Source organism: Phacochoerus africanus, chromosome 3 (assembly GCF_016906955.1).
Source record: "Phacochoerus africanus isolate WHEZ1 chromosome 3, ROS_Pafr_v1, whole genome shotgun sequence".
NCBI classification, from domain to species: domain Eukaryota; kingdom Metazoa; phylum Chordata; class Mammalia; order Artiodactyla; family Suidae; genus Phacochoerus; species Phacochoerus africanus.
In genome coordinates this window covers 27,775,102-27,790,517 of record NC_062546.1, presented here as the reverse complement: position 1 = coordinate 27,790,517, position 15,416 = coordinate 27,775,102, and the positions used below count along the sequence as shown (strand labels likewise).

Sequence of the window (15,416 nt, the reverse complement as noted above, 5' to 3'; positions counted from 1 at the left end):
GTCTGGTTTAAATCCTGGTTCTGCTACTTCTTAGCTGCATGACCATGAACAAGTTGAAAATATCTCTCTGCCTCAGTTTCCTCATCTGTAAAATTAAGGTAATAATAGTACCTATTTTATAGGATTGCTGTGAGGATTTAGTAAGTTAATACATGAAAACACTGCCAACAGTGTCTGGCTTGTCATAAATACTCAGTAATTAATAGCTATTATTTTTAACTTTGTTTTCAAAGTTTTTATTAGGTCAGTACATAGGAACATTTTATTTTTATGCAGAAACATCAAAAAGGAAAATGTGTAGCATTTGGATATGTGAAATTCATAGCCAGTTTACATGCTATGTAAATGGGGAGCATTATATCCAGAGATCAACAGGTTTGACAATTATTGCTGGATTATAAGATTATTTAGTAAAAATCCCAGAAAGCCTAGTGACTTCTGGACTGTAAACATAGATTTAGGTGGAAAAACATTGCTTAACTAGTTCTTTAAATTGAAAAGGTATGCATTTATACAATAAAACATATGTAAAGAATACAGAAGATTATATAGTGAGGTCTTCCCCTGACCCAGACCTTCCAGCTTTCTTCCCAGGCCCAATTGCTTTTTTTTTTTTTGGCTTTTTGCCTTTTCTAGGGCCACTCCCATGGCATATGGAAGTTCCCAGGCTAGTGGTCCAATCGGAGCTGTAGCCGCTGGCCTTCGCCGGAGCCACAGCAACGCTGGATCTTTAACCCACTGAGCAAGGCCAGGGATCGAACCCTCAACCTCATGGTTCCTAGTCAGATTCGTTAATCACTGAGCCATGACGGGAACTCCCCCAGTTGCTTTTAACCCTTTTCATTCTCCTGCCATAATAGTCTATGTATGTATAAAGGTATAGCCCTTTCCTTCTTTTTAACCTGAACGGGAGCACACTCTTGTGCATTTTGCTTTTCTCACTTAATACCTCTTGGAACTCATTCTGTACAAATCACATATGTAAAGTTGTCAAATGTTAAAATTACTTAATATTTCAATATATGGCCGTGCCATAATTTACTCAACTAATCTCCTATTGGATGGACTTCCCATGTGGCTTGTAGCCTAACTTATCTCCTATTGGTGGAATTTGGGTTTTCAGCCTTTTGGCTCTTGTGAACAATGTTATGTGAATTTTCCTTCCTTTTTTTTTTTTTTTTTTTGGCCACGCCCCATGGCATGCAAAAGTTCCCAGGCCAGGGATCAAACAGGAGCCACAGCAGTGACAACACCAAATTCTTAACCCCTAGATTACCAGGGAATTCCTATGTGAATTTTTCTTTACTTACACACACATAAATACCTATCCATAAGATATAATTTCTACATTTGGCAAGACCTATCAAAAAGGAAAGTACAAATTGCCCTGCACAGAGGCTAATAGTGTAGCCCCATAACTAAAAAAGGGAAAAAAGGATGTGAAGGGTTACATTTGAATACTTTCCAGGTGGTTTTCAGCATCATGCTTTGGTGGAATCATAGTTTTTTTTTAGGAGGCTAAGTGGAATTGCTGCATATTACATTCCTGCCCCTTCCCTCCCCCAGCTTGTCTTCATTACATTCCTGCCTGGGAAGTCTTCCCAGTGACCTAGGTTAGGCATTAAGATCATGGGAATCTAAAATTTTCCCATGTTTTCCAACATGTTTGTTCACAAGAAGAGGAAAACTTCCTCCTTGCAGTAGGGGAATTTTAACAGCTCTCAGCTGCTACGGAATCTCTTAGTAGGGTCTTTTGAATAGAAATGTGCTCCAGGAGAGGAAAGGTATCAGTAGGTCAAAAGACAGTGATAATATCATATGGTAGTGTATTTCAAAGCTTTCAAAATACCTTCTTATTTGTCTCTGGGACGTAGGTAAGCAGAAAGGTGGAGTGACTGGTCCATTGTCATATACATCAAGTAATGCTAGAGATAGGCTGGAATTCTGGATTTTTCTCTGGGGACTGTTTTGTCTTTAAGTGGCAGAAAATGTGACTTTAATGACTTACCTGTTTTTATTGTCTGGAGTAGGTGATGCTGGTCATGAGTGATCAGTAGCTCAGTGATAGCAGGGCTGTTGTCTCTTATTGTCTTGGCCAGTGTGCGTGATGGCTACTGTAGCTCTAGCTATTACATCTGCCTTCAAGGCAAGAAGAAGGGTGAAGGGAAAGGGCTGGATCTGGCTGTGGTATAGTCCTCAGCTGCAGCTCAAGGGTTGTTGCTACACCAGGAAAGGGTGAGTTTTCCTGTGAATCCCTTAGTAGATTCCTACCTTGTTCTCCTTGGCCAGAACTCCCATGGCTACTCCAAGCTTAGAAACTTAGTGCTCTGTTATAGTGCACTTCGTACTTTTTTGTTGTCGTTGTTGTTTTGTCTTTTCTTTTTATGGCTGCCCCTGTGGCACGTGGAAGTTCACAGGCTAGGGATTGAATCCGAGCTGCAGCTGAGGACTACACCATAGCCAGATCCAGCCACTGGATCTGAACCACATCTGCCACCTATGCCTCAGCTTGTAGCAACACCAGATCCTTAACCCACTGAGCAAGGCCAGGGATCTAACCTGCATCCTCACAGAGACTGCGTAGGGTCCTTAACCCACTGAGCCACGATGGGAACTTCCACGTTTTATTGTTTTGATGATGTTCTATGAAAAATATTTAATCATGACTTAAACTATGTTAATCTCTAATTTTCTTTATACTTATAGTTCATACTATGTAATTTAAATCTTTATACTTACTTATTGAATGTTGTAAGACTCCTGTCTAGATTTTAAATTCCTTTATGTCTGAGACTAGATCTTTTACTTTTTGTATGCGACAGAAAAGTGTCTCATCCTTGAATATTCATGAGAAGGGAGCTCTGATATTATCAAGCCCACATTTATGGCCCCTAGCAAGTGGATGATATGAGTGCACTGCTAGCAAATAGCTTGACTGAGTGAAATTGAATAATGAAAGTAGAAGTGGGGGAGAGTGAAAATTTAGAAAGAAGATAGTAAAGAATGCTCTATTCAGGGCAAAAGTCTACGAAGAATGGATCTACTTGGAAAGAAATACGGTACTATTTTCTATGCAAATAGAGACCATAACTACATTAACATGCTTCTCTAATTCACAGGGTAAGAGGACAGAATGATGCAGAAAAGACATTGTACTAAAGTCAGGAGATGGCGTTCCCATCGTGGCTCAGTGGTTAACGAATCTGGCTAGAAACCATGAGGTTGCGGGTTCGATCCCTGGCCTTGCTCAGTGGGTTAAGGATCCGACGTTGCCGTGAGCTGTGGTGTAGGTTTCAGTCGCAGCTTGGATCCCGCGTTGCTGCAGCTCTGGTATAGGTCGGCAGCTGCAGTTCCCATTCGACCCCTAACCTAGGAACCTCCATAAGCCGTGGGAGCAGCCCAAGAAATGAAAAATAAAGTCAGGAGATGCAGTTCTCAATCTAGTTCTGCTTTTATATAACTATCATGTTGGACAGGTCATTCAGCTTCTTCTTCTAGGATGAGAGTAATAATTGATGCTTTAGAGGATTGTTGAGGGTATTAAAATACAGGATTTAGTACTTCATGGTGCCCGGCATGTGTGAGCACTTCTGGTAACTGTTTGTAACTATGATCAGTAGTAGTATTGTTGAGTGATCTTGGAGGATCCTATTTTCATTTTTTGGTCTTTTTAGAGCCGCACCCATGGCATATGGAGGTTCCCCAGCTAGGGGTCAAATAGGAGCTGTAGCCACTAGCCTATGCCACAGCCACAGCAACGCCAAATTCGAGCTGCGTCTGCGACGTACACTACAGCTCACGGCAGTGCCGGGGTTCGTATACACTGAGCGAGGCCAGGGGTCGTACCTGCATCTTCATGGATACTAGTCAGGTTTGTTAACTGCTGAGCCACGATGGGAACTCCTTGGAGGACCCCCATTTTGCTTTAATTAATCTTTATCTATAAACTTTAAAAGTTAGATGTTATTTAAAATTCCTTCCAGTTCCAGAGTGTCATATTTCTACACCAGGTACCTCAATTGGGGCATTTTTATAAAGGTATCTGTGGAGTTCTGGCTTCTGTGAGTTCATAGTTGAGACCGAGGTAGGATGAGGTTCCCCAGATGCATAGATTGATGTCACTGTGTAAAGCAAGTATATGTCAGAACAAATTCCTTCTGAATTACCCCAGTCCACTGAGAGAAGCTAATGAAATGCTGGCCAAACCACTAAGTAGCAGTGATATTGGTGTAACTAATCTCATGCTTTATCTCAGAGTGTAGGTATAATGGTGTAATATAGAGAAAATGAGCACTGAGGGCTCTTAGATCCCAGAGGAGAACTGGCACACCTCTCTGGTAATGCAAGTGGGTGTTGTTACTCTTTTGAGGAACATTTTCACAGCGTGTGTTAAGAGCCAGCGATTCCATCTAAAAGAATTTGTCTTAAGGGAAGAATTAAGGATATATAGAGAAATACAGCTACATGGATAGTCTTCTAGTAGTACCTTTAAAGTGAAAATATTGAGAAAAGCCTATAATAGGGGATCAGTAAATTATGGCACAGCCATCAATTGCTGATGTATCTATGTATTGATATGGAAGGTGCTCGCAATATGTGAAGCAGATTCAAAATGTCAGTGATCCCATTTGAAAACAACAGTAAAATGTGTGTGTGTATCTGGAGTAGTGTGCATTGTGTATTTTTATAAAAGCTATTTTTCGGATTAATCTTTTAGATGAACATGTATTTATAAAATCAGGGCTTAAAGAAAGATACTGAATGAATGTGTATGCAAGCTGTTTCCCCATATCTGCTTCTCTTCCAAGATACAGAATACTTTAAGTACATGTTGTTCCTTGGACAAAGACAAATGGCTCATAAGGTTTCATAGGGAAATTACTTGCCAGTGAGCGTGGCCTTTAGGCTATTTTTCAGATTACTTCCAGCTGTTTTCTTAACCATACGGGGCTGGAGTGGGGGCTGCCTTTAAATCTACACAGATTTCCACAGGACAGAGGACACAGGACAATACTTCTGTACAAAGGATGCGGAAGTAGGGATGGACCCAGCTCTTTGACATGTTTCTTTTGCCTAATCTGCCTGTTGTGCCTTTTACGTGTTTTTAAAAGTCTTTCTCTTCATGCCCAGGAGTAGTATTTTTATGAAAGTATTTCTAAAGAAAAAAACCTGTTCTTGGCAAAACTGTATTGAGCTTTTACTATGTATGAGATACTGTCATAAGCACTTTGGTGGATGAGGAATACACACATGAGTAAAATCCATCCTTGTCTATAGAAACTTAGCACCCAGTAGGAGAAGTGTTTGCATAGTTAACTAATATGAAATTGGATAGTATAAAAAAGCGCTATGGCTTTGGAGAGGTAACAATTGGTTATGACAGATGGAAATTGGGAAAGATTTTATAGAGAATTGAGTTTGACTTTGAATGATGAGTAAGATTTTGGTTGGTAGGTATAAAATTTAATGGTGTGTTTCAGAAATTGGGTTATTCAGGGCAGAAAAAATAAATTGGATGCGGGGGAGTCTGGAAATGAGAAAACAGTGGATCAAAGGAAAATAAGATAATGTAAAATATCTAGCCATAGTACAGGGCATGTTGTAGATATTCATCAAATTTGGTCTATTTCTGATTCCAACATATTTACTTCAAGGAGTGTCTTCAGGTTACCAAAAAAGCAAAGTTAACTTTTAGTGTGATTTGAAATGTAAGGCATGTTGCCTGGGTGATTTTCAGAATTGCAAATGTGATAAGTAAAAGCAAAGTCATCTCCAGGGAATCAGTACCTTAGATAAATGTACAACCAGGTTTCTGAACTATTTTTTTCCTTAGTAGGTGACTGATTGAGAAAAGTGACACAAACATTGGGAAAAACCTGCTCTTCTAAACGAAGAGGGGTGGAAAATGTCACACGTTACAACCTCTTATTCCTATGATGCACCAATGGACTTCATCAATTTTACATCTTTGGATGATGAGGAAGATACCCAAAACATAGATTCCTGGTTTGGTAAGTGTCTACTTTCTCTGCTTTTTTTTTTTTTTTTTTTTTTTTTTTTAGGGCCACACCCATGGCATATGGAAGTTCCCAGGCTAGGGGTCGAATTAGAGCTGCAGCTGCCGGCCTATACCACAGCCACAGCAATGCCAAATTGGAGCCTTGTCTGCGCCCTACACTACACAGCTCACAGCAACGCTGGATCCTTAACCTACTGAACAAGACCAGGGATTGATCCTGCATCCTCATGAATATTAATTGAGTTCTTAACCCTCTGAGCCACAATGGAAATTCTGACAACGCTGGATCCTTTAAGTGCTAGGTCACCAGGGAACTTCCCCAATTCACTTTATTTATTTATTTTTTACTTTTTTAACTCAATGAATTTTATTATATTTATCATTGTACAACGATCATCACAACCCAATTTTATAGCATTTCCATCCCAAGTCTGAAGCCCATCCCTCCCCCACAACCTGTCTCCTTTGGTAACCTTAAGTTTTTCAGTCTGTGAGTCAGTATCTGTTCTGCAAAGAAGTTTATTGTATCCTTTTAGAGTCCACATATAAGTGATAGTGTATACATTTGTGTCTCACTATCTGACCAATTTCACTTAGCATGATAATTTCTAGTTCCATCCATGTGGCTGCAAATGCCATTATTTCATTCCTTTTATGGCTGGGTAATATTCCATTGTGTATATGTACCATATCATCTGTCAGTGGACATTTATGTTGCTTCCATATCTTGACTATTGTATATAGTGCTGCAGTGAACATTGGAGTACATGTATCTTTTGGAGTCATGGTTTTCTCTGGATAGATGCCCAGGAGTGGGATTGCAGGATCAAATGGTAATTCTATTTTTAGTTTTTTGAGGAATCCCCATACTGTTTTCCATAGTGGTTGCACCAATTTACATTCCCACTAATGGTGTAAGAGGGTTCCTTTTTCTTCACACCCTATCCAGCATTTACTGTTTGTAGATTTTTTTGATGATGGCCATTCTGGCTGGTGTAGGATAGTACCTTATAGTAGTTTTGATTTGCATTTCTCTAATAATTAGTGATGTTGAAGATCTTTTCATGTGTTTTTTGGCCATCTCCAATTCATTTTATTTTATTTATTTTTTAAATTATTTTTGCTTTTTAGGGCCATACCTGTGACATATAGAGGTTCCTAGGTTAGGGGTCGAATTAGAACTGCAGCTGCCGACCTATACCAGAGCCGCAGCAACGCGGGATCCGAGCCGCGTCTGCAACCTACACCACAGCTCACGGCAACGCCTGATCCTTAACCCACTGAGCGAGGCCAGGGATCAAACCCACAATCTCATGGTTCCTAGTCGGATTCATTGCCGCTGCACTACAACAGGAACTCCCCCAATTCATTTTAAAATGGAGGGATTATGCTGTTTAGAACCCAGTCTCCAAATAGAGATAAGATTACTTGATGTTGGATCATGTGATATGACACAAACCTTGATACCAGGTCAACAAATAAGAATGTGGTTTTGTTTTTATGTTATGTTGGAGTAATATGTGAGACCATTGATATGTCAGGCTAATAGTTGCAGGGGCCTCTTTATTTCTTCCTCATGTCCTTATCCTCCTAATTAAGAGAAATCAATATGTGATGGGGAACAGAAATGAGTCCATTGCAGTTAACACTTACAATGCAGTGTCCAAATGTGATGGCCTATGTCATTCTCTTGGAAAAGGACAAATGAAATCCAGTGAGGATCCTGAGAGGAGGGGGTCTGTTGGGTGTGGTGTAGGAGGAAGGGTGGATGAGATGGCCTGCTGTCTTCAAGGTCTTCCCCATGTGCTTGGTCCACTGAAACCCTGAGGAAATAGCTGAGTTGTCTATCTCAGCTATGTTTTTCCAAGTTTTTCTGAAAAACAAAAAAGGAAATATTAGTATAACAATACTGTTAAATACAGTTTGGAAGAAAAAAAATGAATCCTGCAGTTTTTTCAAAATCACCTTACATATTACTTTCTACTTTTCTTCCAAGTATCACATCTCTTTACATAGTTGCAATCAGAGTCTACATTCATAGAGGTATTGCTGGGAGTCACCACACTTCTGAAGTTTTTGTCAGTACGCTGTTGGTAGAACACACTCTTTCCTGCTTTGCACTTGCTTTTGGGCACAGAAGACCCTAAGATAAAAGTTCCTTAAGAGAGCCTAGTTCTGTTCCATCCTCACACACCCACACTCTTCCAGTTGAGGAAGAACCTCAGCTCAATCATACTGTAAGGTGTCCCTTGTAAGCCTTGCAGATCTTGGTGGTTACAGTTTTCTTTAAGAGGAACGTGAGGTATTTAGGGGGTGGATAAGGCCAGTTTGTGCTCGTATGGTCCTAAATATGTTATCAAGCAAAGATAAGGAGCTCTTCACAGTGCAGAGTCTGCACGTCTCCTTTTCTATAATACATTGTTCAGTGTTGCCAGTGTTTTAGTGATAGTTTCTGTCATCTGTCTCTGACATACAATGTGTGCTTACTTCTTTTTGATCACTAGAACTTTGCTGGTATTTGCCAAATGAGTTAGAAGTGTGCTGGTAGGCTCCATTTTAAGTGTATGGCACCAATCTATTTTTCTTCCTTGCTGACTGTTTAGATGATGATAATTTTACCTTTTCACAGAGGAGAAGGCCAATCTGGAGAATAAATTTCCTGGAAAGAATGGTACAGGAGGGCTTTTTCAGGACAAAACTCCTCTGAGAAAGGCTAATCTTCAGCAAGATTTCACACCTTTGAGACCAGGTAAGAAAGAACATGAGAAAAAAAGCTCCTTGGCAGATGGTGGAACAGTGTAGTAGGAACCTGAGGGGTCTGGGGAAATTACCTAAATGCTGTATTCTAAGGTTTTCAATTGGTAAAATGGGCTAATTCATTTATTCATTTCATGGTGAATGTGAAACTAATGACGTGCCTACCTTCTTTTTTTTTTTCCCAATCTTTTCGAAATTGAGCTAACATAGAATTTTATTGCCAGATATATAACTGTTTTCTTTTTATGATGAGATTTAATGTGACCTAAGCTGGGTTTGGCTGGGAAACAAAACAGCAGGAGGGAAGAATGTGCTGCCTGCCAGTTGTACAAGAATTCTTTGAGTCATATATCTGATTTTCAAAGATGATTGACATTTAAACTAGTAGTTACTAAGTCTGCCAAATAATGTTTATTATTTTGAACAAAAAAAGTATTCTTTAAGAGGCCATAAATTCTCAAAAATGATTCTTGATTTTTTGGTTTTGTTTTGTTGGCCGTATTTGTGGCATGTGGAAGTTCCCAGGCCAGGGATTAAACCCATGCCACACAGTGACAATGCTGGATCCTTAATTTGCTGTGCCACAAGGGAAGCCTTGATTCTTGTTTTGAAATAGCTATATTTAGATATAATTCACTTATCATGCAATTCACCTGCTTAAAGTATATGTTTCAATGTTTTTTCATATAGTCACAGGGTAGTTGTGCAGTCATCACCACAGTCAAATTAGAGCATTTGAAAATTAATCTTTTGGGTAAATCTGACACTAGCTTCAATCACACCCATTAACTAGAGGGCCATATCTGGAAATAGCTGTATTTTCAGTGAACTTGTCTAGTTTGCGGAGTCTGAGTTGCTAGGCTGACTTTAAATTAGTTCTTTCAGGAGTTCCCGTCGTGGCGCAGTGGTTAACGAATCCGACTAGGAACCATGAGGTTGCGGGTTCGGTCCCTGCCCTTGCTCAGTGGGTTAACGATCCGGTGTTGCCGTGAGCTGTGGTGTAGGTTGCAGACGCGGCTCGGATCCTGCGTTGCTGTGGCTCTGTTGTAGGCCGGTGGCTACAGCTCCGATTGGACCCCTAGCCTGGGAACCTCCATATGCCGCGGGAGCAGCCCAAAGAAATAGCAAAAAAGACAAAAAAAAATTAGTTCTTTCATAAGTATAGGTGATATCTATTGAATTTGGGATCTGGAGAAGAATCTTGAACTTTTGCATCCATCTTTCTTGCATAAGAGGTTAGAACTATGCGTATTTCATTTGAGGTGCTTAGAAATGTGGCAGATTATCTGTTGCTTTGATGGTTTTTGTGCTCTTCTTGAATTGAATAAGCCTGTGATATACCTAGTATGTTTGGACCTCTTTCAGTCTAAGACTGTTTTGTCAGCAGTACGTCCTAGAGCAAGAGACCTCTCCTGGGCCCATCAGGTGGCGAAGACCATGCATACTGCTTCCATGCATGCATACCCCTTGGGCCCCGCAGTCTTTGTGGTGTTTCTCATTACACGTTCTCACCTGTCTCACCTGTCTTCCTCCCCCACCCCTACTCTATGCACCTACAGCATGTGGAAGTTCCAGGTCAGGGATCAAACTGCTGCAGCAGTGACCCAAGCCACTGCAGTGACAGCACTGGATCCTTAACCCACTGAGCCACATGGGAACTCCCCAAATGCTAATTTTTTCATGAAGACTTCATTGTTTCTTTCTCATTACTCTCAGCGCTTTTTTCTCTTTCCATTTCCTGATGGCCGCGGTAACATCAGAAGACTTTATGACAGAAATATCTCATTTTCCCACCCAAGTTCACTTTCTCAAATGCTCTATTTTTAAACTCTTGCTATTTTAAATTGAATTGGGGCTTATATCCATATCTTATCATGGGAGTTCCCATGTGGCTCAGTAGAAATGAATCCAGCTAGTATCCATGAGGATGTGGATTCGATCCCTGGCCTCGCTCATTGGGTTAAGGATCTGTTGTTGCCATTAGTGGTGGTGTAGGACGCAGATGCGGCTTGAATCTGGCATGGCTGTGGCTGTGGCGTAGCCTGGCAGCAGCTTTAGCTCTGAGACCCTTAGCCTGGGAACTTCCATATGCCGTGGGCATGACCCTAAAAAAATAAAAGGCATAATATCTGATCATATGATTACTTCCAAAATATTTACTTTTTTTTGATTATGTAAATATTACTCAATGCCAGATCAGTTATTGTGGCACAACTGCATTCCTCCTTGATTCTTTTTTTTTTTTTTTGTCACATCTCTTGGCCACATAAAGATGATCCTGACATCAAGGTCAGGTAGATTCTCTTTAAACTTTTTAGTTACTTAAAATTTTGTCACGCATAGCTTGCTTCATATTGGACAGTGATCCTTGGAAGTTATAACTGCTTAATTGGGGAGGGCATTATTTTTCTTAATATCTTTTCAGTGTCTTTGCTGCCTTGTTTCCTGGATCTTATGTCTTCTTTCTTGTATTCTTCCATTCATACCTCATTTTGCAGGGGTACATCCTCTGGGAACTTCCTAAGTTTATGTGCAGGAGAGGAGAACTTTGAGTTCTCACATGTCTGAAAATGTCATTGTTCCACCTTCATTTACAATTGAAAGTTTGACTTAATACAGAATTGTAGATTGAAAGATTTTTTTTCTTCACTTCTCTGAAAGCAAAGAATTTTTACCTTTTATCATCCTGTGTTGCTGGTGAGGAATTCAGCTTATCCTATTTTCCTTACCTAGGCTATTTCTTTGTCTCTATGGAAGCTTTCAGAATTTTATCTTTTATTTTGTGTTTTTTGTCTATATAGGGCCGCACCCGCGGCACATGGTGGTTCCCAGGCTAGGGGTCTAATCAGAGCTATAGCTGCCAGCCTATGCCACAGCTCTACTCCAGATCCGAGCTGCGTCTGTGACTACACCACAGATCACAGCAATGCTGGATCCTTAACCCACTGAGCGAGGCCAGGGATCCAACCTGCAACCTCACGGTTGCAAGTTGGATTCGTTTCCGCTGTGCCACCACAGGAACTCCCAAGAATTTTATCTTTTTAAAATGTTGTAAGAATGTGTTTGTGATGCTTTTCTTTGAGGTGGGGGCTTAGGCTGGCAAATAGGCAAGGCCCTGGATACTTATTTCTGCTTCAACCAAAGTAGCTTTTATTTATTTATTTATTTATTTTTAATGAACTTCTTTTCTTTTTTTCTTTTTTTTTTTTTTGTCTTTTTGCCATTTCTTGGGCCATTCCCGTGGCATATGGAGGTTCCTAGGCTAGGGGTCCAATCGGAGCTGTAGCCACCGGCCTACAACAGAGCCACAGCAACACGGGATCCGAGCCGCGTCTGCAACCTACACCACAGCTCATGGCAACGCCGGATCGTTAACCCACTGAGCAAGGGCAGGGACCGAACCCGCAACCTCATGGTTCCTAGTCGGATTCGTTAACCGCTGCGCCACGACGGGAATTCCCAAAGTAGCTTTTATAAATTGATCTACTGCATAAGGTTTCACTGGAACTAAAGGTTCTACTGCTTAGGAGGGATACATACACATACACACAATTTTCTTTTTTCCTTTTTTTTTTTTTTTTGGCTTCAGCTGTGGCATATGTATTCCTGGGCCAGGGACTGAATCTGAGCCACAGCTGCAACCTATGTCACAGCTGCAGCAATCCTGGATCCTCAACCCATTGTGCCAGGCCAGGGATGGAACCTGTGTTTCCACAGTAACCTGAGCCACTGTAGTTGAAACCTTAACCCACTGTGCCATAGTGACAACTCCTACATACAATTTTCAATCTAGAATTCTGTATTAAGTCATATATATAGATGTATCTCTCATCTCTAGCTCATTTCCTTGAGATTCGAGTACTGACTAGATTTTACTCTCTTGCAGTTGACAACACATATAACAAAGAGGCAGAAAAAGAAAATCTGGTGGACGAGTCCATTTCATCAAATGCTTATTCTTCCATAAAAATTAAAGAAACCACATCAAGAAATATTCCAGCTCAGCCTCAGAGGTAAGACTGTTCTAGAGCTCAAAAGTGTTCATATTACCCATGTTCAAAGAATAGTTACTAAAGTACCTCCTGTGTGTCCCATACTATGTTAGACTCTTGATGTTACCTTATTTAGTCTTCGTGACATTTATGAGTTGTAGGTAAGGGCTCAGAGGTACAAAGTTGCTTGCCCAATGCAGATTTATTTCAGAGACCAAATTCATACTGATCACTTTGGTTCCAAAGTCCTTGCTGTTTGCACTGTCAGCATGGGTTGCCCTTTTACATCCTGTGTTTGTGTGGGTATTTGACAGGTTGTTGTTTTTTCCTGTTTACAGGTTGTAAGTGAACTTCATAAGGGCAAGTATCATGTATCCTTAGTGCTTAGCAGTGTTTGGCAGGAGCAAAACTGAATAAAGACTTAAGTGAAGGGGTGGATGGCTGGCTGGGTTAAGCTGCACTCTTGGCACTAGTGACCTCCAAAAATCTAATATCTTTGAATATTGCATTATGTATCAGTGTCCTCTTTTTTTTTTTTTTTTTGGGCCGCACTTGCGGTATATGGAGGTTCCCAGTCTAGGGGTCGAATTGGAGCTACAGCTCCTGGCCTATGCCACAGCCACAGCAATGCAGGATCTGAGCTGTGTCTGCTACCTACACCACAGCTCATGGCAGTGCTGGATCCTTAACCGACTGAGCAAGGCCAGGGATGGAACCTGCAACCTCATGGTTCCTAGTTGGATTCGTTTCCGCTGAAACACGATGGGAACTCCTCAGTGTCCTCTTTTTAACCAAAACTCATTGTTTGGGAGCTATCAGACTTAGTATTAGTTGCTTTCAGATGGCACTAACCAGGAGTTCCCGTCGTGGCGCAGTGGTTAACGAATCCGACTAGGAACCATGAGGTTGCGGGTTTGGTCCCTGCCCTTGCTCAGTGGGGTAACGATCTGGCGTTGCCGTGAGCTGTGGTGTAGGTTGCAGATGCGGCTCGGATCCTGTGTTGCTGTGGCTCTGGCGTAGGCCGGTGGCTACAGCTCCGATTCGACCCCTGGCCTGGGAACCTCCATATGCCACGGGAGTGGCCCAAGAAATGGCAAAAAAAAAAAAAGACAGATGGCACTAACCAAAAGAGTATTCAAATTAGATTTTTTTCTTGTCTTTTTTTTTTCCTTTTTATAGCCACACCTGTGGCATGTGGAAATTCCCAGGCTAGGGGTTGAATTGTAGCTGCAGTTGCTGGCTTGCATCACAGCCACAGCAGCAGTGGATCAGAGCTGCATCTGTGACCTATGCTGCAGCTTATGGTAATGCAGGATTTTTTTTTTTTTTAGTCTTTCTGTCTTTTCTAGGGCCGCACCTGCAGCATGTGGAGGTTCCCAGGCTAGGGGTCTAATTGGAGCTGTTGCCATCGGCCTACGCCAGAGCCACAGCAATGCCAGATCCGAGCCCCGTCTGTGACCTACACCACAGCTCATGGCAACGTCGGGTCCTTAACCCACTGAGAAAGACCAGGGATCGAACCCACAACCTCATGGATACTATGTCGGATTCTTAACCTGCTTAGCCATAATGGGAACTCCTCAAGTTAGATTTTTAAAACCTTTCACCATCTAGGAGTTCCCGTCATGGTGCAGCAGAAACAAATCTGACTAGGAATTACTAATTACCACTAATTAGTAGGAATTACTAATTACCACTCATCCACAGAGTTTAAATTCCAGGACTATTATTGCTTTATACTTTGATGTCACCTAGAATATTCCCGAGGAATAGGAGTGGCAGAGTATTTATAATACTATTGCTCAAAAGTAATGAAATTGCCCTTTATGAAGCCTCATGCTGGTAAAAGAGGATCACCTTTTGAGGATGGTATTATACATGTTTATTTTAATCTTTTTATGGTGAAGAAGCCCATTTTAATTAAAGATTTCTTTGGGATCTCAACCAGCTAGGTATATGTCACAGGAGACTTAAGTGATTGCTCTTGGTTGATTCTGGTTCCCATATTTATTTATTTATTTATTTTTGTCTTTTTAGGCTGCACCAGTGGCATATGGAAGTTCCCAGGCTAGGGGTTGAATCAGAACTGTAGCTGCTGGCCTACACCACAGCCCTAGCAACTCAGGATCCGAGCCGCATCTGCAGTCTACACCGCAGCTCACCGCAATGCCAAATCCTTAACCCACTGAGCGAGGCCAGGGATTGAACTCATATCTTTATGAATACTAGTCGAGTTTGTTACTGCTGAGCTACAATGGGAACTCTTATTTCCATATTTAGATTGTGAAGTGAGGCCTACCTAAAAGGGACCCAGTATCCTAGAAATTCCTTCAGAATGCAAGATAGTGTGTGTCTTAGCGTCTCCATTTTGTATATGTATATGGTTACTAAAATTGCCCCACATTCTGACTGAATTCTCAGATGCTTTTGGAAATGATGGTATGAAGGAAAGCTAGCCATTCTCAGAGTCAGAAGATGTGAATTGTTTTTGTTTGTTTTAATGACAGGTTCCTCTACTATTCAAAAACCTTAGTTTACTGATAATAACTGTATCTCTCTAGACTTGTTGTAAGAAACTGACAAATTAGATAATATGCGACAGTAGTTTGTAAACGATAACTGCATTATGAAAATGCATAAAGAGGTAA

The 15,416-nt window shown here is 41.0% G+C and overlaps 1 protein-coding gene across 10 annotated transcripts in view; it reads left to right on the top strand.

The window, feature by feature from the left end:
• Positions 1 to 15,416, top strand: part of TPX2 (TPX2 microtubule nucleation factor) — a 55,245-nt gene that overhangs the window by 9,747 nt on the left and 30,082 nt on the right. For 7 of the 10 annotated variants that reach the window (XM_047771379.1, XM_047771386.1, XM_047771376.1 and 4 more), the window contains 3 exons: positions 5,834 to 6,011; positions 8,649 to 8,768; positions 12,663 to 12,789. In XM_047771379.1, the coding sequence (XP_047627335.1) occupies positions 5,906 to 6,011; positions 8,649 to 8,768; positions 12,663 to 12,789 (353 nt within the window). In that variant the 5' untranslated portion in view covers positions 5,834 to 5,905. The remainder of the gene's footprint in view (positions 1 to 5,833; positions 6,012 to 8,648; positions 8,769 to 12,662; positions 12,790 to 15,416) is intronic. The other 3 variants (XM_047771377.1, XM_047771383.1, XM_047771380.1) reach the window with 1 other exon arrangement.